At 32.7% G+C, this 26,293-nt stretch overlaps 1 protein-coding gene and 1 long non-coding RNA gene across 2 annotated transcripts; one reads left to right on the top strand and one right to left on the bottom strand.

The window, feature by feature from the left end:
• Positions 1 to 817: 817 nt before the first annotated feature.
• On the top strand, positions 818 to 12,571 carry LOC104588446 (glycine-rich domain-containing protein 1). Its single transcript, XM_088890305.1, is given in 10 exon segments — positions 818 to 1,125; positions 1,502 to 1,717; positions 2,723 to 2,840; positions 2,956 to 3,210; positions 5,391 to 5,846; positions 8,459 to 8,994; positions 9,841 to 10,039; positions 11,726 to 11,881; positions 11,955 to 12,007; positions 12,009 to 12,571. Coding segments are annotated over 9 exon segments (2,049 nt in total). The 5' UTR covers positions 818 to 1,125; positions 1,502 to 1,559; the 3' UTR covers positions 12,127 to 12,571.
• Positions 12,572 to 19,047: 6,476 nt separating this feature from the next.
• On the bottom strand, positions 19,048 to 22,144 carry LOC148803631 (uncharacterized). Its single transcript, XR_016081445.1, has 3 exons — positions 21,915 to 22,144; positions 21,500 to 21,610; positions 19,048 to 20,904 (listed from the first exon to the last, which is right to left on the bottom strand). It is a non-coding gene; the product is annotated as an uncharacterized LOC148803631 (long non-coding RNA).
• Positions 22,145 to 26,293: the final 4,149 nt, after the last annotated feature.

Genomic DNA, 26,293 nt, shown 5'->3' with positions numbered 1-26,293 from the left:
GGAGCAATGACATCGATGCCAAATAGACGCTAAGTCAAGGTTGTAACTGCATGCTTCGCTAACACCATCGAAGAATTCGTCGGAAAGGTCAAGATGGCATATCTCTCTATTTGCGTTTGGATGGAAAAGGCAGGAATAATGTTTGTAAACTAATTTATAAAGGGGTTTTTAATGTTCAATCCACCCCTAAAAACCTTAATTCCATCGTACATGTGGATGAATCCTGACTATGGATCAATGCCAAATCCACGGTAGGATACTAGACGAGAGGGACTGTAATTTCAGATTTATGAGGTGGAGTACAGTCCATTTATCCCATTTATAAAAGGGGCAAAATGGGTAACTATAAAAAATAATGCATCGATTTAACGTTTTCCGTGTCAACGAGTGATGGAAGGGAGGTTTTTGTCGAATTCTTTCAAAATTTAAGGGAGATTTTTGTATTTTACCAAAAAAACGAAAATCGTTGTACAAACTTTACCAAATAAAAATCTCGTTTTACAGACTGATAATTTCATCATCTCGTCCCGGGAGGTGATTAATAGAGTTTGGCCGTCGACGCATCTACGTTTAGCCTTCTCTTCTTTACGTGCATCTGAAGGGTCACCGTTTCTGGTATGCTATTTTTCCCGCGATATACGCGCCTTGTATTTCTTTTCTTGTTTTCTTAATATTCAGCTTACTTCTTTGACTCTTTAGTTTAAATCCAAGAATAGTCGTTTATGCTGAAAATTGAGCGTTCACAAACTGAAGAGTGAAGCTTCCTCTAGATTTCCATGTTTCAGCTTAGCAAGCTTTTAGTTTCGTGATGTCCCCTGCCGATTGTTTACTTTTTAATTTAAACCCAAGAATAGTTGTTTCCTGTTATTTTCGCAGAAAGTCATGTTTATAGATAGTTCTGTGTTGAAATTGAACGTTGACAAACTGAAGAGGTTGAAACTTCCGGTCGACTTCCATGGTTCCGCTTAGCAAGCTCTTAATTTCGTGACGTACTCTGCTACTTGTTTAAACGTCTACAAAATTGTTCATAATCTCATTATTTGTTCAGTTCTTTCAAAATAGTTATGCCAGGATTTTGAACTTTTGCGTAGTAATTATAGAACTCATTTTTCCGAGCTTAATCATGTAAGTCTAGGTCTCAACTGGATGCCATATTTTGGGTTGTCTTGATTTTCTGCTATTCTGTTACTGCTCCATCTAAATACTTTTGTATAATATCATGTACTGTCCCCTTCTCAAATAATGAAAGAGTTCTGGTTCTTGTCGAATGCCTTTTTCTTTTCTTTCTTTCCCATATTGATGTCCCGCCTTAAGCAAATAATTGGGTGCAAAATAATGATAACAATAATTGAGCTCAATATTTGAATGATGAAGAATATTGATTTCTCAAGATTTTTTTTTCATCAGAAAGCTCAATATGATAAGAATTCATGATTAGTTTATAATGGACGACAAGATTGAAACTGTTTAATTTCACTGGATGCTCTGAAGCCAATTCCAGGTTTCTAAATTCACAACCTACGAAAGCCTTGCAAAGTTGGGTGATTTCCTTATAAGAAATGGAAAAAGAGCAAGAATCAGAGTGGCTTGAAGCACAGAAGATCATCATAAGTGAAGACCTCGTAGCTGCAGCAAAAGCACAGTTGCAATTCCTTGCAGACGTTGATCGAAATCGTTATCTCTATGATGGTCCTGTTCTGCACTATGCAATTTACAGGTATGCAGCCTAACAAGCAGTGTTGCATGGACTCTCCTAAATGGATGAATTGCCTGTATTGGACACTAACACTCACATGGATTCTTGAGGGACACTTCTACATGGTGTTTTTCTTTCTTTCATTGTTTATTTGATGGAGATGAACAGTTTGCACATTCAATGCCATTTTTCCTACAAAATGCTCTTAAGTAACAAAACAAGCTTTTAAAAACTTTTTTATAGGACTAATGTTAAAATTCAACAAAATATAGAGTATTTTTAATAGTTTATACTTGTCCATAGATGTGTCCGTGAGTCCTTATTTTTTTGCCTTGCCAAGTCAGATTCCCAGATGCACATCAGATTCTGATTCCCGTATCCATGTTCCTTCAACACTGCTAACAAGTTGTTTTACTATTACTTTTGATGCATTCTTCTAATTTGGTATAAAATTTATGGACTTGATTTCCATTTTCTTATGATCTCAAAGTTTGTATCTTAGGAAACGTGCATCTTGAGCCTTGGAAGTCATGCATTTTAAGTGTATCCCATTTTTATACCGATCAAATGTCATTTTGTAAGATCTAGTATGGGAGTATCATACAGTCATTTTATAAAGAAAATAGCATGTAGGTTCATTGACAGTTTCCTAAATTAATATGTGGTGATGATAGTATTGGTTAGTCCTTCAAAGTGTGTAGGCCAATCACCCAGTTGGACATAGGATGAATGAGATAAGAAACCACTGTGTTTTGGGTTCAATAGACCTTGCCTACTAGAGGAAAAGAAACAGAACAAAATTCTTAAGTAAATTTTGGTCTCCACAGTTGAACATAAAACATGCATGTGCAGTGCACTACCAACATGCATGGTGAACACTGGATACTCATCACTCTTTTGATCTCATTATGGGAAGATAGAATATTTGATTCTTAAACAAATTGGATTATGTGACTTATCCTTTTATAAATCCCGAAATTGTAAGTTCAAATCCCTCTTATCAAATTCTGGTTTGTGAGATTTCAGGTACAAGGTTTGCTGGCTTCCCTTGCTTGCCAAACATAATGAGTCTTGGGTTCTAGAAGGGCCTTTGGTTGTGCCACTTGATTGTGAATGGATTTGGCACTGTCATAGGCTTAACCCGGTAGACATCTAGAATATACATAACTTGTTTTTGTTACTGGCAGAAAAATGTATCTCTTTTCCTGATTTGTTTAACAGTAATTGAACTTTCTTTTTTTGTTGGCTTTGTTACTTAGGTTCGGTACAAAGCAGACTGTGAGGAATTTTATGGAAGGATCCTTGACAACCGCAATGTTGTATCAACTATTAAAGGGGTTTCTACAAAGGAAACTGAAGAAATTTGGAACAATCTATATCCTGAAGATCCATACAAACTTGATTTGAGAATTCCTTTATCAAAAAAAGTTGATGAAAACCTTTCAGGGGTTTCAAAAAGCACCAAATACGACTTGGTTTCAGCTGTTAAAAGGCAAAGCCCTTTCTTTTACCAGGTAATTAAGAGGACTCCATTTTTTTTTCCTTTACATTCTCATGGGGACCAGCCTATAGCATCAAATATCTAAAAGTAGTGTTATGACATGCTTCTTTTAGATATTACCGAAGTCCAAGTGTTTGGATTTTGGGTCCCATTACATTATGTACATTTTTTTGAGAGGGTAAATGATCATGGACAGAATTTCTGTATTAAAACATTTTAACAGAAATAAGAAGAAAACTGGAGACAATGGAGGGCAAATATGCTGGTGTTGCTACCAAGAAAGAGGGCTCTTCCTCAATGCATTAACTCCAATAGTTGCAGAAAACAAATCTCATTAAAATTCCATTTGCTAGCTTAAAATGGGAGAGTATAAAGAGCCTGTTCTCCCTTTCCAAAGAAATGTTAATCATAGCTGGCTACTCAAGCTACTTACTAAGAAAATAATAAAAAATGAGAAAGCACAAAATATCTCCAAAACATTTTTTATCTTGTCTTTAATTTTCTTATAGGGTTGGCTTCAAGCATGAGCTGGATTAACTTGTCCTGTACTCCTGTTGTCCTTAAATGAGTGTAGTGGTCCTAAAAGAGATGGTTGTCTCGTCTATCCAGATGGGATTTGTATTTTTGGGTTAGATCTGTGGGTTTTCCTACATCAATTTCCCCCATTTTCACATAACTCAACTCTTAAGGGGTGGAGTACATATCTCATTGAACTCTGTTATGTCCTTCACTCCTATTTGCAACTACTCCAATATGTCCTTCATGTGATGATGGTAGGGGCCACAGGAGGCTTCTGAACAAGCAAAGATTTTGGCATGAATATCCAAAATATTATGAACATGTTTTGAAATTTTGAGAAACATGCTTTGACTATGTTTCTGTTCCCAATAATAAAATTCATGTACTAGAAGCAGTATGCTCCATACATGTGGCTCTGATTACTATAGTGGGGACAGTGCATCAAGTTAGGCCAAGCCCCCAATCCTTGCTCATTCACTTTTAATTTCTGCCTTTCTTTCATGTAGAAAGGAAAAAACTAATAAAATTACTGAAAATCTGAACTTTGAACTAAATAAAATGTAGTTCAAAGAAATAAATAAAGCCTTCTTTTGGTTAATTGGATCTTACAATGACACAAGTTTCTAACAGTCACTGCAAACAAGACTAGAACTTGCTTAAATCTGCTGAATGTTTGCAGAGAGTTGAGGTTCACCAATTTTACTCCATCCTTGGCATGCTTTATTTCTTCTTCTTCTTTCACCAGTAATTTGACTGATTTTGAATTGATAGGTGATCCATGAGTCAACTAACCCAGTTTGAAAAGTCTTCCCAGGAGCAATTGATTGAAATAATTAAAATAGGAAACTGAAAATAGAACAGGAAGTTATATATTTTACCTTAAATGTACAAGTAGTAGGGTGTCTTCTTCTATTTAGAGAAATCATTATTGAGTCCTTTGAAGGGGTAGGATGTTAAGAGCTTATTTCTCCTGCAAGTTTTGTTAATATATAAAATCCAAAACATAGTGATTCTCTTCACATTACATATGCTCCCAGAAACTACAAAGAGCTTCATCCTCTAAGGGACACAGGCCTTCAAATGAAGCTCAAATAGATTAAAAATGTTTTCCTTCAAACTTTTGGGTGGTTTCTAATATCCTTCCAGAAAATGACTTGTGCAGTGCCACAACTTGTGGAAGGACATTCATGAGCAAGAAGATCAATAGATTTTTCTTGATTTGTATTGTGGAAGTCAGGATACAGGATAGTCTTAGCACTATATTTAAGTGATTGCAAGTTCTTCACTGCTTTTGTTCAAGACAAATTATACAAGCCAAGTTTGTTCATGTGCCATTTTCATGGGATTTGATCTGAATCCTGGGTTTATATGGTGAATCATGATATATTGAGAATTGGTTGAATATTTTCTCAGTGATTTAACTCATATAGAGTTAGTACATTTCCAGAGGCACTATTAGGTCCTTACTTGATGTCTCATTCATGTGATTTTATTGTTTTGGCCACTATGCCTTGACTATGTTTGATTCATATGATTTCATCCTCATTCTCCTTTCTTTCAAGCATGCAGTTGAACTGTTATTTCATTCTTTTCCTTCAGAGGTTCCACAGAAGTTATTCATTCAGTTCCTTGACTTCTTGTTTATTTATGTCTCTGCATATAAATTTGTGGCAGGTTGACAGACCAAATATGAACAACAATCTTTTTCTTCAATGTGCCATGGAAAGATACAAAGGATTTTTGCATTTGATCAAGAGAAACAGGGAGAGATCCATCAAGCGCTTCTGTGTTCCAACTTATGACATTGACCTTATCTGGCACTCTCACCAATTACATCCTGTTTCTTACTGTAAAGACCTGGTAGAAGCAATTGGTAAGGTATTAGAGCATGATGACACAGACTCTGACAGAACCAAAGGGAAGAAACTGGATGTTGGATTTTCTGGAACCACCAAACAGTGGGAAGACACATTTGGTTCAAGATATTGGAGAGCTGGGGCAATGTATAGAGGTGCTGCTCCATCTCCTGTTACATTAACACCATTTTCCTCAAACTTAGTGAGCAAGAAGGTAGATCCATCCAATGTGCATCAGAACATAATTGAGTTTCACAAGACAAAGGTTATGGAGGTAAGCTGGTATTTTCTGAACCCTATTTTTGCAATTGCCATTTTCTTTTGTGCATTTATTATGCCTTTACTAGTCATGTTACCTCAAAGTAACTTCATATTCTCCTAATTTCAAAGAAATTGATTGCCTCTACAATTATAAGGTTTGGAGGAAATCCTGGTAATCAAATAAATTATGCTATTGAGATTATAATAAAGAAACAATAATTTATTTCTATATTGGGGCAGAATGGCATGTGAAATTGTAAATCCAGATCCAAATTTTGAACAGTTATCTTTAAAACTGTAGTGCTCCAATAGGTAATAAGATGAGAGAAAGTAGACTAAGATGATTTGTCATGTGCATAGTAGACCACTTAATATCATCTGTAAGAAGTGATCTGTTACAAGTTGAAGGGGCTAGTAGGGATAGGGCAGACCAAAAAGGACATGGATCAAAATAGTAAAAAGTGATTTAAGCGCTCATAATTTAACAATGGATATAGAATTGAACAAAATGGAATGGTGAAACAGGTTCATGTAGCTGACCCCATATAGTTGGGATAAGGCTTAGATGATGATGGTGATCTTTAAAATTGTAATGCTTCTTTTAGGAACAGAACTGAAACTAAGCTTGAGGACCTAAGACAGGAACAAAGCATGTATGTTTACTGCTTGTATTTCTATTTTTGTTTTTCTAAAATCTAAGATGAGATTTGTTTTTTATTTGAAATTTATTCAGTTACCCAACCAAAGAGACCAAAAGCATGCAATTGAAAGTTATGGATAATCTGCAGTTGGAATACAGGTCTATGGTGGGATTCACTAATTTAGAGATGTATAATTTATTATTTATTATTTAGGAAGTGTGTTTATATCTTATTGAGTTTTCTTAATTAGAAGTTGAGTACTTGGAGGATTCTTTTAGGTCTGATGCTCAAGATTTTTCTCATTAGTGCCACTTCATTGAAGGCGTTGTCTTGAGTTCGGTATCTCTCCATATTTTCCTTAGGTAGAGAGGTGTTACCCCTTAACCATTTATCTAACAATTTGTCTGTACTATATTTATGTGTATTTATCATGATTTTCATTATAAAATGCTTCCTGAACTTTCTTCTTGAACATTTTAATTTTCTTTTGGCTTCTGTAGCTTTTTTGTTAAGACTTGTTTCTTGTTTCAATACAATCATGTTCCACCAAGAAAAAAGAATAAGGTTGGTTCTGAAATCAGTATTGTAGATTAAAAGAAAAATACTTCGTTGTACATGTAGGGAGTAGGGACTTGGATCCTTAATTGGATACATTTGTCTGAGATAACTTCTGAAACCTGACCTGAGCAAACTTGCTACCAAATCATTAATTGGAGTGGTGGAGAGTTTGTACCTCTTGCATCAGAAGACAGCCCATAAAACAGTTAGCTATGTATGTTACTGGGGAAATTTTAGGCCTTTTGTATATTTGTCACTTAGATGCCAATAATGTGAGTCTGGATATAGTAGGCACAGCATTGTAAGCACAGTGGTGAGCACACACTAAATATTCTACACCTGTATCAGAAATTGATTTTAATCTTTTTCAATGGTAGGCTGGGGGTATTTTAAGGAACAAGTGTCAAAAAACTTTCAAGTGCTTACTCAATGTGCTCATACTGTGTGCCTACCTGATCCAGACTGCTATACTGTTACATGCAATCACTAATGGTTTCAGTTTGAAAGTTATATGGACCTTCAAAATTAAGATTAGGATAATATAGGTATTTTTGAACACCCCCACCAAGAAAAAGAGGAGGCTTATAGACTTCCACATTGGTTTCATCATTGAAGGTTCAGTCACTACATTGGTTTCCACCTAACCCAAATACAATCAAGCTGAACATTGATGGCTGCAGCATGGGGAGTCCACACTTATCTGGAGTGTGGAGTGTTTAGAAATTAGAGATCAGGGAGGGAACTTCCTAGCCTTATATTCTGGACTGGCAGGTTTTGGCAATTCAATTAGGGCTGAAACATTAGCTATTCTGCACGAATTACAGCTAGTAAAAAAAATCATTGTAATAATTAATAAAAAGACATCTTGGTTGAAAGGGACTCAAATGTGATCACAAGATAAGCAGTAATGAAGCTGGTTCTTGGAAGTATAGACATGTTAAGGAGATTTAGTGCTAGCAATGGAACTGAGGACAGTATATTAGGTGGATTCCAAGATCAGCCCATAATACTGCTGATGAACTAGCAAAATGAGGGGTAAACAGAAGTCAGATGTATTGGGACCTGATCTCCCCTTGAGAAAAGCATGCAACTTTTGTAAATTGTGATTTTATTTGGCTAGCTGAGGATATCTACCTTCCGGAGTGTTAGGCACTTGACTGTATAAAATCCTACTACACATTTCAATTAATAAACTTAACTATTACTGATTAAGAAAAGGGAAGCTTTATTATTGGTAATCTGTACAAGGTTTTTATGGTCTGTTAGTTTAAAACTAGTAATCCTGTTTAGCATTGAGATTGAGAACCTTGAAACTTAATAGCTCTAATTGTTCTGACCCTAGAATAACAATTTTTTTATTATTTATGTGTTTTACCCTCTGGAGTCATGTCATTCTATTTCTTATGCACCTATTTTGTTCTTTCAGGTACTTCTGGAGATTGTGGGGGTAAGAAACTTACCAACCAGGCACAAGGGCAACCTTTTTGTTTCTTTTAGTAAGAAACAACCAGATTTATTCTTTAATGTTAAGAGAAGAGTGAGTATTTTGTCTGAGTGTGGGGAGAAACGGGTTGCTGCTTTTCAGTGCGAACCTACAGGAGAGTTATTCTTTGAACTTGTGTCCCATTCACCTTCCATCTTACCCATATCAAGGCCGGCCAAAATCATGGGGACAACATCTATATCTATGTCAGACTTGCTTGACCCAGCTTATAAGCTTTCAATGGAAAAATGGTTCGAGTTGGTAGCCAGTTCTGGAATTGACTCTAAGCCAATCTGTCTGCGCATTGCTATCTCTATCACTGTCCCTGCACTAGCAGCACAGGTACTTCATATGGTCCGGTTACATCCATTGTCAATTAATCCCTGTTTTTCACCACTACCAGGAAGGATCCAACATGCCAAGAGTTGGAAATGTGTTCTGGATGAAAGTGGCAAGGAGATCATTGGTATTAAGATGAGGTGTGTAAAACTTGCTCACTTATTTTCTATTGACAAATGAAATTGTAATTCCTTGCAGGTATAGAATCTAAAATTCTGATAAACAGGGTTATCTGATATGGTGAGTCTAAAGACTCTAAACTGCTTTAGGTTAGTAACATGAGGTAGCCAAGCTACCAGGACATAGCCAACAAAGCGGAGTTTGCTGATGCATGAAAATGCATGGCTAATATAAATTTGGGTGCCTAACCATTTTGTTCAGAAGCTTACCTGATCTGATTCTAACAAATTAATCTATAATTATTTTAGATGTTCAAAAACAAAAATGCTTAATCATAATGATCTTATGGTTCTAACTTTAGGTGAGTCCATCCACCACATAGATTTCCTCATGCGGTAATATGGACAATTTAGATTTCCTCTTCTTGAAAGATACTAGTTAAAACTGTCTATGCTAGAGCTCTGGGCAAATGAAAAAATTATTTGAGTGGAAATAACTTGGCATCATTACAGTTTTCAGATGTGAATTAGAATCTGGAGCATCGGTTTATTGAAAATAAAAATTAGGTTGGTTCTTGTATTCCCCCAAATCTGAAAAATTTAGGTTGGTTCTTGTGGTAATATGCATTTCATTTATATCTCAGAAGTTTCCATTTCTAAATTAACGAAACTGATGCCTTTTCTTTGCTCTTTCGTTGGTATGCATGTATGGTGTGCTTACTTGATGTAAAGACCTGAAAATAAAATTTCCCTGTTATTTACCTAATTTGTATCTTATGGTAAAAAAGAAAAGAAAAGAAAATAGCACTGTATGAATCATACCTAAATCCTGAATTTTATCAATTGCTAGTTTTTTATGCATTGCAGGGATACTAAAAAAACAGAGGCAGGAACCAAATGTGTTGCAAGGAAAGAGGTGGTTGGCATTGTTGGATCTGGTGAAACTCATATTCTAGCTGAGTCTGTAGGAACAGGTTGGTCTTTGATGGGTTCTCATGGTTCCTTTCATCTTCGGAAGACATCCAGTGAACACGGTCATATTTTTGAGCTTAGAGGTAATCAAATGGTAAGTATGTTCAATTTCCTCAAAGTAATTGTTTCTCGTCTCTCTATTCAAATGGTCAGATTATCATGCAAGTGTACATAAATTACATTTTCCTTTTGCCATTTTATGGTTGGGATATTGTCACAGGATACCTGTAAGGAATACATGCCCGTCAACCTGGAATGTCCACAACATGCTGTATCAAACATGGCCAAAATTACCACTATGAATTAAATTGTGCTCTAAGCATCCAATAGTGTAATTTTATCCAGAATGATGGTCATGACACCTATCATTCAAAAGTAGTTGACTTGGACCATTATGGACCACATGGTAATTTGAAACTAAAATATAAAGGAAATGAATTTAAATCCTCTACAATTTTTACTCAGACTACTGGATCAATCACAATACACATCAGTTCCATACATGCGGGACATATATCAAGCTGATGTGGCATATCATGATTGGCCAAGTATTCTCTGGTTCCATAGAGGATTTGGAGTGTAAAAGCATCCTATTAATTCGAGATGTAGGTTGACATGCACTAAGACTTGCATCCTCACTCAAATACCAGTCCATATGTTTGTTATCTAGGTAATCCTGACATTTCTTTTTACTAGTAGATGTCCAGGTGTGGTGCACATGAAAACCTATGAAACTCACTGTGTACTAGTGGATTTAAATTTTGTATTCCATTTTCATTGTTAATAAAAATACTTATTATTTTTTATATTTAATTTTGTTTTATATGGTAAATATATAATATTAGAGTGTGGACATTTTTTGTATTTTCTATATTTTTATTTCTTTATTTTTTGTGTTTTTTTATATAATTATGACATCATTAATTGACCCATTTGACTCAAAAAAATTATTTCATTTTGGGTGGTTTTAAATTTCCTATTTCATTTTCATAATTAATTATAAAAATAATTTATGTTTATCAAACTTATCTTTGTTTAATATGATAAATGTATAGTATTTGAGATGTGTTAAATTTTTTTTATAAATTTCCATATGTTTTTTGTATTTTGTCTATTTTTAATTTTATTATTTAATTATGACATCACTGGTTAACCCTTTCAATCCAAATGGTTGGACTGACTGCCATTTAGATGGAAAAACAATCTTTTTTTGAGTTTTAATTTTTTATTGAATTTTCAACATGAATAAAAATAATTATTATTTAATACACTTATTTTTTGTTTAATATGATGAATACATAATATTAGAGGTATTTAGATGTTTTCTAAAATATTTCTTTTTTTAATAATTTTTTTGTGTTCTATTTTTTTAATTTTTATTTTTAATTATGATATAACGGGTTGACCCATTTTGACCCTGATGGTTGAACTACTTACCCACCACTTGAATGGAAGAACGGTTTCATTTTCAGGATGGTTTTATGTTTTGTTAAAATTATTAGGTATATTTAATTAGTAAATTTTATTTTAAAGATAAATAGTAAAATTTATTGATAAGAAACAAAATTACCTCAAAAATAGATAGGATTTAATGAGCCAATGGGAGTTAACACCTTAAATATTGGACTTAACGGGAGGGAATTGAATGAAGTGAGAGATGGTTCAAATTATGTTTTCTACCCTCGTAGTTATAAGAGCAACATGCACTTTGGTCCTAATTTTTTGTTGTATCTTATGGGTCATTAATGCACCTGATATCTCATGTTTTATTGTGGTACAGGTAAAACTTTTCGTTGGTAGAAGGCTGGAATTTGAAACCACCAACTGTGAGACAAAAAAGAGTGAACGTGACTACATGACTGCAGTTGAATACTCAACCGATGATCCATACGGCAAAGCCTTGGCATTGTTCAACTTGAAATCAGGAATTCTCAAGGTATGTCTACGCATTCTAATTTCCTTTAGCAGAAAACTCTTCAATAACATACTCCATTTGAACACTCATGTAGGTCAACGAAGAATGGTTTTTGTTGCCTGGGATAACATTAGCTTTTATTCTCTTACATTCTGAGGAAAGAGGGATACGGCGTTTTCATTGTCAATGGAGAAAACAGAAAGGAGATGAATGATTTAAATGAAGATGATGAGGGTTGTGATGTGGAAGTAAGAGCGGACAGATAGATCACTGTACTGAAGAAAACAACAGACAGAAATGCCTGAGAAATGCAGTGTGGTGGTGCCAGGTGCTAGCAACGGAAATTCTGGTGATGTAGAGAGCCAAATTGTGGTGTATGTAGAAACATGCGTAGCTGCAGAGAATGCAGAGACAAGTGAAGAACAAACAGTATATGTGGTGGCAGCGGTGGGTATAGACGTGAATGTGATGGTGGTTGCGGCGGCAAGTTGACATAAAAGGGAGGGGACTCACGGTCCACGGAAGCGGCTTGAGGTTAGCATCATGAGGTGCCACGCAAGTATGCTGTTTGGAAAACTAAATAATAAGATCGAAGGAAAGTAATTTACAGTAAAATAATAAATGCATAATTACTGTTCTGTTAATTTAAGGTCAGTTAAACCATAATTATTGTTAATAAATTATTATTAATTTATAATTAAATTTAAATAATTGTTGTTAGTTAATAGTAAAATAATTAACTTATTGTTTACGATAAGTAATTGAATAGCGACGGAGTGGGTTTGGGGCAGATACCATATTCCCCCATCTCTGACCTTGACTATTGTTAGGGATAAAAGTTGCCCTCCATCCCCGATCCTTGACAAAGATGGGTTTTTCGTGGGGACTTGAATCATCAAAATTTTTTAATTAAAAGTATTATTTAGAAAATAAAAAATAATTTAAAATATAAATAATATCTTAAATATATTTTGATATATATATAGCGATCCATATCAGCTACCCTCCCCTTTCTCCAAACCCCCTTCCTCCTTAACTCTCTCCTCTTCCTTTTCCACCACTCCCATTTTGCCAATTCAGCATCCTTTCTCTTCATTCTTTAATTAAGATAATGAAATTAACTAATTTACTATTAATTATGTAATTAAAGTTAATTAAAGTTTTTAATTAAAGGTATTTTTGAAAAATAGATTCACTTAAAATAGAGGAAATTTTCAAAATATAAACAATATTTTTAATTTATTTTGATGTATATATAATGTAAATAATATTTAATATATATAGTTGGGGTCAACGCAGGGTAGGGACTTCACTCTCCATCCCCAATTAGGGATCCCTATTAATCCCCATCCCCGCCTTATTAAAGCTAATTAAATTTGCCATCCCTAAGTAATTTTGCCATCCCTAAGTAATTTTGTTAATTAAACAATTCGACTAAGTTTTATTAAGCAACCTAATAAATTAATGGTCTAAAGTGTTAGAAATTCAGTAAATTAATTAGTGTAAATTAAGTAATTATTATGGAAACTTATAATTGGCCATTTCACTGTTAATTATGTAAATAAAGCTAATTAAATTAATTAGTGTTAATTATGTGAATCATTGGTGTTATACAACCCAAGAATGGGGTCTGCAAGGTTTTGACTCAAGATTTTAATGCAACTCATATTGTTATTGGCAATGGAAGAGGAATATGGAAATGGAAGATTGTTCAAAATCTTCCCAAAATACTTTATCCAATTTTGTAAGGAATCGTAATTGGTTCTACCCTATGAGATGTATATCTCACAAACATGGAAATGTAATGAACGCTAATTGATTATCAATATTAGAAGGGTGGTGACATGGCATCATGAGAGAGAGAATTGAGCTAATTAAGGAGAGTAATTATGTGGGTAAAGAGAGTGAAAGACGTGAGTAGTAGTGGGGAGAAAGAGGGGGAGATTAGGTAATATATTGAGTTACTTGAGGAATTGAGAGAAGAATGCTGAATTGGCAAAATGGGAATGGTGAGAAGGGGAGAGGAGAGAGAGTCAAGGAGAATGAAGGGTGGGGATAACGGAGCAAGGAGGCTGCAACTTGGGTCGGGTTGGCCCTTGGGTTAGGGTTGACCCCTTGGGCAACCAGACTCTATAGTACATATCATATATAAATATATGTTATATATAATATATCATATATTAATTTGTTTAGATGCATGATAGTTGTATAGCCCCCACCACATGCTATCATTTATTTCTTTTAAGATAATCACTTCACTTAATCCTAATTGAAAATACTAAAACCTTAATAACATATTTTATGTTTTTGAATATTTTATTCATTATTTCCTCTCTATTGCTTGCCACCCATAGCTTGCTGTCTATAAAAGATCTATTATAAGTTATAACTCATAATAAACTATAGTCATTTCAAACACTTTTTTTTTTTTTGAATTTTGTACTTAGAGAACCAATAAAAATATCAACAAATACTAATAAAACATAGAATTAATATATGTGGTGAAAGTTGAGTTAAGATCTTAGATTAAGAAGTTTTACAAGATTTTAAGGGATGGGAAGAAGGTTGGGTTGGGCCCAACCCGAGCCCAACCCAACCCGAAGTTGACTTTGGGTTGGGTTGGGTTGGGTTAGGGTTGGAGGTATTTAGTTAGGGTTAGGGTTATGGTTGGGTAGGTCGGGCTGGGTTAGGGTTAGGGTTGGGAGTTTAAAACTTAGGATTGGACTAGGGTTTGCCTCAATCCGACCTAACCCGGTCCAACTTGCAACCCTAATATATATAGTGAATGAATACATCTTTGTTGTTACTGGTGTAAGCGCATCTACTGTGTACATATATAAGTAAAGATGAATGGGTAAAAGTAAAAGATCTAATACAATATGATGCTACTAAATATTGAGTTAATTTTTATGGCTGTAGGTGAAAAAGCCAAGAATGGCAATGTAAGGTTCAAAATAGTGATATGCCTCTGTGTATCGGCAGAGGTATATTGGTACTTAGATAAATATGGATTTATATTTTTTTAGTTTTTTTTTTCAAAATTTGGTTTTTTGGAAGGTATTTAAGGATTTTTTTTATTAAAAACTAGTGGGTCCTGATACACCTGTTTGGGTGACCCAAAAGACACGATACGATACACCCAATATGGAGCGGTATCGTATCAAAATTTTGAACCTTGATGGCATAGATATTATTTATTTTGGTCTTTCTCAATTTTCAGACTGGCTTTTTCACTAAGGTTCAGAATATTGGTATTGCATATCATGTTGAAAAGTTTGGATAGAAACAAGTATCAGAATACACATGGACATAGTGGAAAGAATAGATACACTAGATATATAAGAGAAATCCTTATAAATCCCACAAATACATCAATGATACTAAAGCTAATGTTCAAATAACTATGAATAACCAAATAACCAACTGATGGGTGCCTCAGTTAGTACTTGGTACATCAGTCATTGGGTCATGCCAGTAAAGACTTGGGGCCAAATCTCGATGCCACTAGAGATTGGGGGATGGGCTACGACCACCCCCTGTTGTGTATCCTAATGAACTAAAAAAGTTATGAATAAGGTTTAAATACTTTGATGTATAAATATAAAATAAATGCACACTTCAATAGTTTATATGAAGAGACCGAGAGTCTACGAACACATAAATATTATACATTTTAAATAACACTTTCAAACAGTGTTTAAGCTTTCAATATATTAAATAATTTTTTAGTACAAAATGATTTTTATGATTTTTGGATTTACCTAATTTTTTTAAGGAAAATTCATAAATTCATTAATAGAGGATAAAAATATCATAGATCTAACAAAAAATTCAACATAAGGTGTTATTTATTTAATATTATTACATAAATAGTTATTCTATTTCTTCAAATTATCAATATGTTTTAATTATTTAACATGGATTAAATTATTAATCAATAAATTATCGAAACACATAATTTTAGTTTAAAAATATTTAAGATTCGTTATAATTTCTAAGTTACATAAAGTATGTAATTCAGAATTTTCAACTTTGTAGTCACTACGTAATTTATGTAAAGTACCAAAAATTGAGAAAAATGTCATTTTTGACATAAATTGTTGTTGGATCAATGGGTTTGATATTTGATAAATCATTATTAGAAGCCATCTAAGACACGTTGTTGTTGGATCAATGGGTTTGATATTTGATAAATCATTATTAGAAGCCATCTAAGACACATAGGAATAATTTGTTATTTTTGGATTTTTCTATTTTTCCGGGGAAAATGCATAAATGTAATAAAGATCATATAATTAACCACAAATATATATGTTTTGAAATAATTGGAACCCCAAAATACATACAACAATTGAACATGAATGATTTCTATAAAAAAAAAATAAATGTGAATGATTAAATAAAAAATAAAGTTAACCTTCTTTTCTTCTTCCTCTTCTTACATGGTGGACACTTGGATAAAGTTATTAATATATTATTATTTATTTTAAGTTAAATTATTAATTAATGATCATAGAACCATAAAAAATATTAGATTAATGAGAATATAAAACATCCAATACACAAATCATGTGTAACTATTATATTTTAATTGAAAAATAAATTATTTTGTTCTTTATTAAAAATTAAAATATTAATTAATAATTTATGGAAATATATAATAATAATTTAAATATATATTAGATCCATTAGAATTTCTAAGATACAACTCATATGTAAATTCATAAATTTTAATCATTAAAATAATTGTTTTTCTTTTAGTATTTTTATTTTTGTAAATTACCAAATATTAAAAATCATTTTTGTTTTAAATATTAAGGGATTTGATAGACCATTCATTTCATTAAAATTCATAAATACTTATTTTATTGAACATTCATATATAACATTATTTATTTGAATTACAAATGGCCTCCGAATGTATTTTAATTACATGCACAACATTGGAAGATGCTCTAATGATTAATGATCATACCCCTAATTTGGAAGATATGGATTCAATTCTTACTAATAGCTTGTAAGTTAATGTTTTTAATTTGTGTTTAATAAGGAGAGAATAATTGGCATTGTTCATTCATCAAAAAGAATAATTAGCATTGTTCAAAAGTCCACAATTAATGGCATTAATGGTAGAAATTAACTGTCTTAATTTGAATTGTAAAAATTGTTACAGTCATAAAAAATGAATAAAGGCACAATCACTAAGAAGTGTGATTTAATTTGTTGAATGGTACAATTAGCAAACATCTAAATATAAATTTTAAAAAGGGTAAATTACTGAAACCTCCCCTAAATTTTGGTAATGGCAATCACCTCCCCTAAACTTTCTGACATAGTTGCAAGTAGATCCCTTCTCGTAGAATTTTCTAAAAAAGGCATTAAAATGTCCAAAATATTTATGCAATTACTTTTAACAAAAATGTTTATTTTCCAAATTTTCTCTCCATATGAATCACTACCCCAAACCCTTCCAATCTCTTTTATGAAATTGATTAATACAAAATTACAAACTGATATGAACAATACACATTCATCTGTTGATGCCAACCAATAAATACAATATGTACATGGACAAATGGTGACAATATTAAACCATTCCATCCATATCATGTGCCGATCCTCTTGAATACCGATATGATACACCATGTATTAGGCATATTGTATTGCTATCATTTGTTTGTATTCTATATATTGTATTGATTTTTTTTTTATTCAATGGGATATAAGATTAAAAAACTTACAAAAACTACCACCTAAAGCATCTACTAATACAATGTAATCCTCTTCTTTGTGGATGTTCACATATATGACTTGAATTCTTCCTCTTGCCAGCCTCGACATTCTTCAATGATGGAATGACATCTCCAAGTTGTTGTAGCCCTTTCTTTGAGGGCTTCAATGGTTGACTTTGAATCTCCTTCAATGATTACATATGTGACTCCAAGATGCCACTATCTTTTGAGCCTCAGGACTTGCTCTATCTCTACTACTATTATTGAGAAAATACCAATTGGCCCTGCACTTAGTATTCATAGGGGCATTTTAACTTTAAAAAGGAGATAAGTCCTTAAAATAAGTAATGCCAAATGCAGCCTTAGTCTCACTGCTTTTCCATTTGAGTCTCTTGCAATGCACCAGTAGGCACATCTCTATTCACATTTTTTGAGGCATCAAAATTCGCCTTTATTGTATTACCCTCTAGGGGAACCTACTCATATGGTTTTCTTTTCTTTCATATGGTATCTTCCCAATCGCTCTTGTGATTCTAGAAATTCTGTCAAACATTGAAGAGCTCTGGTAATAATTTGATGTGGGTTGTAATTTTTCCATCGATTTTTTTTTCCTATCTACTTTTCTGAGTGAACCACAGTATAAAAGAGTTTTTCTTCCAACAGAGAATGAAATTTCTTTCCATTTAGAACACATTTGATTAATTTGTTAATATTTAGATTTGATTGAATCTTATTCACTAGATCCAAATTTAACTTAGATCAGATTTGGATATTGAATATCATTAATAAATTACACGAAAGATTATAAGAATATGATATATTATTGATAAAATGAATTTAAAATGATATATAAAACAAGAAAGTCTAGAAATTTTCTCCTAGTTTGATTTTTTTTAATTTTTTAATCTATGTCATTTTCGAAATTACCCATTAGAAATTCTACTTTCCCCAAAAAAGTCTTCCTAAAATCTCTCTCTCTCTCTCTCTCCAATAACCTAAATAATCTAATATCCTCCCCCACTATGCCCAACTTTCTCCTAAGCTCTAATTTAGTAGAGAGTTTCTCTCCTAAATTATCTCTAATTCTTATTTATCTTCTCTCCCACTTTTTATCTACATCTATCTAAAGAAAGTTTGAATTAAAAAAATTAAGAATTATTTAAATATTCTAACAAAATTATATAATAACTTTAAAATATTTATTAAAAAGACAAAAATAATTATAATCGATTTAACAATATTCATTATTAATAATTATATATTTTTACAAAATTCATCATGAAATTATGTACAAACAATATAAATTATGGTTTTTTGGTTTATTCAATCAAAATGTTATTCAAATAATAAAAATCTAACATTAAAAATGAAGTATTATTTAAATATTTCAATAAGTAAATATCTTAAATAAGAAAATAATAAAATTAATATTTTAAATCAATTAATAATATATTTTAAATAAAAAAATATTGAACACAACTAGATTGTAAATAGTTAAAATAAGAAAATTATGTATTAAAAATGAAGTATTAATATTTAACATAACAAACATTGACAATAAAATGAATAGTCCCAAATTCTAGATTCTTCTAAACAGTCGCCAACATTTTTGAATAGAAGAGGCTAAGATTTGGGACTGTTCAGCTTTTTGTCAACGTTTGGATGGTTAATAAAGAGAATTAGATGACATTCGAATGGCATTTTTGACTTTTCAAATGTCACTTAATGGCTTATTAACAGAATGGTTAACGACAGGTACTGGATTGTCACATTTTGAAAGTTTGGGTACTGGATTGTCACATTTTGAAAGTTTGAGTACTGGATTTTCGCACTTTAAAGTTGGGGGACCAAATTGTGGCTCGAGCCAAAGCACAGGGCACTGATTGGGAATTTTCCCTTTTTTCACAAGGAAATATTCCCAATGCAAAGTTGTAAGGACTTTGTGAATCATGTGAGCACAGTTTTGTGAGAACTGAAGCTGATTTCCAGAATTTCAAAACAAATAATGATTTTGGAACCTTGAGAGGATCCATTTCATTGCACTAAGGCGAGACTGATGGCTTCAATCAGTGAAAGTCCATGTTCACATTTGCTTGAACGACCTCTTGCAATCTTGCATTGGGAATATCTCCCCATGAAATAAAGTACATAGGAGATATCCCGATGCAAGGCTGGAAAAGTTGTTCGAAAGGTCATTGCATTGACCAAGCCAAACTCCACCAAGGCCCTTCCGAAGGGTAAATTGCTTAAACCTCCCCTTTCCTCTGACAGTTGTGATTCAGTATGCTGCTTTATGTCAATAGCAACTAGGCATGACCCCTGTACTAAGTACAGGGCCAATAATATGAACTATTTCAAAATTTAATTTTTTTTTAAATCATTTATATTAAAAACTTAAATTAATTTTTTATTTGATGTAAGAGAGTTACCGTATTTTATCTAAGAAATGACCATGTACTAAATACAGAGCAATCACACGTATGTATCATTTTGGTTTTTACTTTTTCTGTTTTTTATAGTAAAATTATTTTATTTGAATTTTACTATATTATAAATAAAATAATATTAACTAAGCTACTCAAGAAGCCACCAAATGAACTTCAACAAAGAGCTGCTTGAATGACTATATAATTAATTGCAATTTTGGGCTTTGTGTTTTTCCAAACATTTCTTTCCAGAGAAACTATATTACGTCTTATCTTTCAAATCTTCCCACCAACTACCGATATGAGATATCAATTAATCTGCTCTCTTCATTGTCCAAATGAGCAGCAGCACCTAACCACCAATAAATGGGGTCTAATCTAAATACATTTCTATTTTTAAACCATTTTTCATATGATAGGACAGGAATTTCATGGTGTTTGATGAACTCTGAAGAACCTTGTTGAGTTTGATAGTAGCAAGTTTTAGAAACCTATAGAGTGGGTGTTTGAGTGCAACGGTTGGTCAAATCTAACTCGGGAATCGGGAATTAGAACCCCTTGTTTGTACAGTCAAAGTGGAAAAATAAAACATAATTCAAATAGGGAAAGTTAAAACAAAGATGAGAATAATAACATGGAAATATATATAGTTGGTAATGAATCCAATATGATAAGATCATAAAACAACAGAGAAATAATGCATTTTACATCAAAACTTAGACAACAAAATAGAAACAATTAAAGAAAAACCAATGTTTGAAACAAATCCATCAAAGTAAAAAAAAAAAAAGGTTTCTCAAAAGCAGTAGAAAGAGAGGAGAAATGATGCCTGTTTATTGACTTCAACATTGATGGCACGCTCGATAATGTTCGAGATTTTGCCACTCTGCCATGATAAAACTTGTGAGTACGTTGGCCATGATGATAAAACTTGTGATACTGTGAATTGTGCCATTAAATTGTACATCCATGAGGTATATAATTAAGTAGGAAATAGATGTAATGGATCACACAACAATAAATGGGCGATATCCCCACCATTTTCCAAAATTAAAGTGACCCATTTAAGCGGAAAAAAAAATGAGCTAATTTCATGTCAACTTCTTCTGTCAAAAGAAAAGTCACACTTGAGGCTAATGGTAATACTCTTCAGGTAAAATGTCTTTGAGCCAAGACAAAGATGACCTCCATAATCTAGATTCCAAAACCCTCTTTTAATTTTTAGAGAATCTACCCATAAGGTTTTACAGTCACAAAATTCACTTCTGGGATCTTTTTGCTAAAAATTTATACCATTTAAGATATCACACGCCTCATGTTCAAATGATAAAGCATGCCAAAAAGCTTGGTTGATTGCCTAAAATTCTACAGTTTCTGAATTGGACTCTCTCACCAAAATCAACCTCAAGGCAAAATGCAGGAACTTGTGGGATTGGATGAATTCAATGTTGTAGTCAAGTCTAAATCTGTCTAATGCTTACCTTTCCAGTTCATTTGGACATCCAAGTAAAACGTGGAGCTGTAGATTTAAATGGCGGAGATCTGAGGTTGAATTTCTGGTTTTCTCCTCTTTTTGATATTCTCTATTTCTTCTGCATTTATAGGAGAAGTAGGGTCATTACATTATTTCAGTTTCTGAGTTGACTTCATTGAAAAGAGTGAACTATTTATTGTAATCCAAAATTTTTATGTTTTCTTACAATTCTCTTCTAAAGAAACAATCAATTTCGGAATTCATTCAAAAGACTGAACTGGTACTACATTTTATATTTTCTCTTAATCCTGGCGACCACTTTTACGTACTCATATTCATTGTAATCCTTTTGCAAAGAAGCAAATTTTGAGTTCTCACTCTATGCAGCCTAATGAAAATGAAGAAAGAAAAAATGTGAATACCTTTATTAAAGCACGAAAGTAAAAGTGTATTTTCTTCCTTAAGCAAATCTTTTAACAGCAAGACAGCAAGATGGATTGGATTCATTGCAAATTGGAGTGGATTCCTGAGCAGACCCTTAATGATTAAGATTGAAAAGAGGGAAAGTTAGAGTTCGTGACAATGAGCAGAAAAGAGGGGAAATATAGTTCGATTTTGGAAGAATGGAAGCTTGAGAACTGAAGATAGATGATTTCTAGAGATTGAAAGAGAGAAGATAATGGAGAGAAAATTTTCTTTTGAGTTAAATTCAATTACAAATGGACGTGGGTTTGTGGTTGGAAACGTGTCTAAACCAAAGAGTATCTACATTTTGAATGCTGCCCCTATTAGATGCCACATGGCTTATTACCCACTCTCACGTTCTGAGATTGTGGCTTACTACCCTATTAGATGCCACATGGCTTACTACCCACTCTCACGTTCTCTCTCTCTATATATATATACGACACTTGTATGGAGGTGGTTTTGAATTTGCAAGTTAGTGGTCTATCAAAGTGGGAAACTGAATAAACACTCTCCTAACAATTTTTTATGTACAGGTATGGAGGAGAACCACATGTGTGATTGGGGGAGGCTTTTGCCTGAAATCATTCTTTTAATATATATGCCAATATCCTCCCCTCAAATTTCTGATATTTGTTGTGTCTATACCTCCTCTATTGTCTTGAGTTGATGTAAGGGGGCAATATAATTTGTTGACTTATATATATTTTTGAAATTTTTCTCATTTTTTTGTTTTTCTGCATCCTTTTTTTACTATATATATAATATTGAAAATTTTGTTTTTTGTGTGTTTTGAGAAAAATATTGTATAATGGATATATGTATCAAAATGGGTGGGTTGAGGTGGGTAAGCGTCAAAGTGGGTTTTAACCCACTACTTAATCAAGACGTAAATTTTTCAGGGTAATAATAATTAAGCACGTGCTTTTGCATGTGAAAAAGTTTTTTTTTATATTAATTACTTGAATTTTATATATATCATAGTTAAGATAGAAATTAAAAATTTACAAAAGTAACAGTATGATTAAAAATAAACTTAAATGTTTGTAGTAAATTTGCATGTGCATTGCATGTGAAAATTTTAAATTATAATAACAAATTATTTTTATTATAATTAAATTTTGTATTCCAAAATAAAAATAATTTTTATTTTAAAATTTATTTTTATTTAATATAATGAATATATAACATTAGAAATGTTCCCAAGTGTTTTCGACAAAATTCTGTATTTTTTCTTTTTTTTTTTTGTGTTTCATACTTTTTTAAATATTTTTGTTCAATTATAACTTCATGAGTCTTTTGAAATGTTGGACCATGACCCACCATCTAGATAAGCAAATAACTTTTCTTTTGAATCAGTTTTAAATTATATATTTCATCTACATTAATTATATAAATAATTTTTACTTATCACACTTAATTTTTGTTTGACATAAATAATATATAATTTTTTATATATTCTTTTAATTATTTATACTTTTATTTTTTAATGATTTAGTATTTAACCATCATATCGTTGATTAATCTGTTTGACCCAAACCACTAACCCACCACTCAAAGGAAAATATTTTGATTTCTAGGTTGACATTAAATTTTGTATTACATTTTTATCATTGATAAAATTATTTCTTATGTATAAAACTTATTTTTGTTCAATATAATGAATTTATAATATTATAGATGTACCCAATATTTTATTTTTATAAACATATAGCATTAGATATGTGTCCAAAATTTTTTCTATTTTTTTTTTGTGATTCTTTATATTTTTTATTTTTTAAATTTAGAAAATTTTTCGATACATACCCTATACTTTAGGCCGAGTGCTAATTTAGTACCCAAACTTTAAAATGCGATAATTTAATAATTTTTTAAATGCCAAAATTATCCTTAAAAGATACATTCATCATCTTCTCTCTCAAAAAAATGAAACAGAGTCCAAAGGGCTCGCCGCTAGATGCGGCATATCTTCATCCGTCTTCTCCTACTTCTTTCTTACAACGTTCTTCTAGTAGATGACAACGATAAATCCCCAACTTCTGTAGCGATGTGAGACGTTGCAACTCGACAGGAATGGACATAAACAAAAGACGTTGCAGCTCTACACCACCTACATCACCTTCTAACTCCAACTCCTCAAGCTGTTGGAGAAGACATGGCGATGGCGAAAATGGCGTCCAAGTCAACTGAGGACAGTTCTTGATGTACAGTGTTCTTAGTGCTTCAGCAGAGAAAAACAGAGGGGGCAGCTCTTTTAACTTGGGGGCATTTTTCAAGCCGCAACTAAGTCGTGGCATCAGGTCCCATCTCCATCTCTCTGTATTTCTCCCTTGGGGCTCTTTTCATCACTGCTATTGATGTTGGGTGAAGAGACGGGCTTTGCGATGAATGTTGGCTCGTCGTCTCCGGGCATGAGGACGACAACCCTGTACTCAGTGTCGGGCGGTGGGCTGGTGGGCTTTGTTGTTTTCTCCTCAGTTTCATCTCCATTCCGTCGGCCAACACCGCGGCTGTTGCATCGGCTGCCTTCCTCCACTGCTCTGTGTTTCTAAATCACAACGGAGATGTACCTACTGATCCACATGTTCCACTTCCCGCTTCAGCTCTGATAGTGTTCCCAGTCCTCTGCCGCGTTAAAGTTGTTCAACGATGCTAGACAGGTGGTGGTCAAAACAGATGAAGGTAGCCGAAAGTGATCAGGTCATCTGGTGTTTCTTCAGAGCGGATTCCTCCTCCATAACTAGAAAAGAAGCAGACTTCACCGCTGTCTCCTTCACCTTCTTTTTCAAGAGCTCGTTCTCTTCCTGAACCATGTCCAATTGTTTCTCCTTCTCTGTCAACTTCTCTTTAAGCAAGTTCATCTCGTCAATCATCACAGTTGAGTTATCCAATGCTGGTTTCCTCATTGGGTTCATGGGTTTCCCCTGGAGGAGGAGAAGAGGTATGGTAGTCGAGAATTCCATCCCCTGAATCCGGTGGCAGTAGATGCAGGCGGAGTTGCACTTGCAGGTCCCATCTCCATATCTCTCTTTGTATTTCTCTTCTCTTGGGGTTCTTTTCTCTCTCTATATGTAGCTTTGCAAAGGTACAGTCAGATGAGTTTCACGGTCTCATTCTTATAGAGGAGGAGGAGCTTCACGGTGGCATAGCGGCCACGTTGGGGTGGTGTTCAACGAAGGAGACGATGAATAGTGCCGGTGAACAGTAAAAACTTAGATAAAACTTAAGGGGCATTTGTGTCTTTTCCCATGATACTTAACGTGAGTTAACGCCAAGTACTATATTATCGCAAAATGAAAGTTTGGGTACTACATTGTCGCATTTTAAAGTTCTGGTACTAAATTGACACTCGCCCTAAAGTGCAGGGTACCTATTAGGAATTTTCCCTTAAAATTTTATTATTTGAGTATGACATCATTTCATTTCTAAGTTGATTTTAAATTTGGAATTCCATTTTCATGGTTAATAAAAATAATTCTTACATTACATATTGTTGTTTAGTATAATGAATATACAATATTAGAAATACTCCAATTCTTTTTTTTTTTGTATTATATACTTTATTTGTTTTAATTTTTTATTATTTAATTATGGTATTGTTTATGAATCCATTTGACTCTAAATGGTTGAATTGCTTACCTACCATGGAAAAAATGGTTTTGTTTTTAAGTACTTTTCAAAATATTTATTTTTATACTATTAAAATTAATGTTATAGATTTAATTAATAGAATTTAATGATGAGAAAAATATATCTTAAATATAGGATTTAATGAAAGAATATGCCTTAAACATAAGATTTAATGAGAAAGAATAAGAAAATAATTTTATTTCTGATTGATTTTAATTTTATATTCCATTTTCATCATTAATAAAAACATTTCTTATTTATCATACTTATTATTGTTTAATATGTCAAACATACAATGTTAAAAATGTTCTCATTTTTTTAATTTTTATATTTTTTGCATTTTATCTATTTTAATTTTAAATTTTATTATTTAATTGTGGCAACATGGATTGGCTCATCTAGCCCAAAATGGCTTGATTTCTTACCACCACCTAGATGAAAACACTATTTTTTTAGGTAGATTTTGAAAGTATAAGTTTTTATGTTATTGGAATTATTAATTTGTTATGTATGAATTTAATTAATAGAATTTAATGATGAGAAGAAACAAAAATGTTTTAAATATATGATTTAATAAAGGTGAATGCAAGTTAATACCCTAAATGTTGAATTTAATAAGAGAGAATTGAATGCATTTAATATCTTAAAATTACCTCTTTTTAACTCATTTAATATCAATAACTGATTACCCTATTTGCCCTCATTT

The sequence above is a fragment of the Nelumbo nucifera genome, chromosome 1 (genome assembly GCF_055504915.1).
Source record: "Nelumbo nucifera cultivar China Antique chromosome 1, China Antique-T2T, whole genome shotgun sequence".
Taxonomy (NCBI): Eukaryota; Viridiplantae; Streptophyta; class Magnoliopsida; order Proteales; family Nelumbonaceae; genus Nelumbo; species Nelumbo nucifera.
This window is presented reverse-complemented; position numbering and strand designations above follow the sequence as displayed.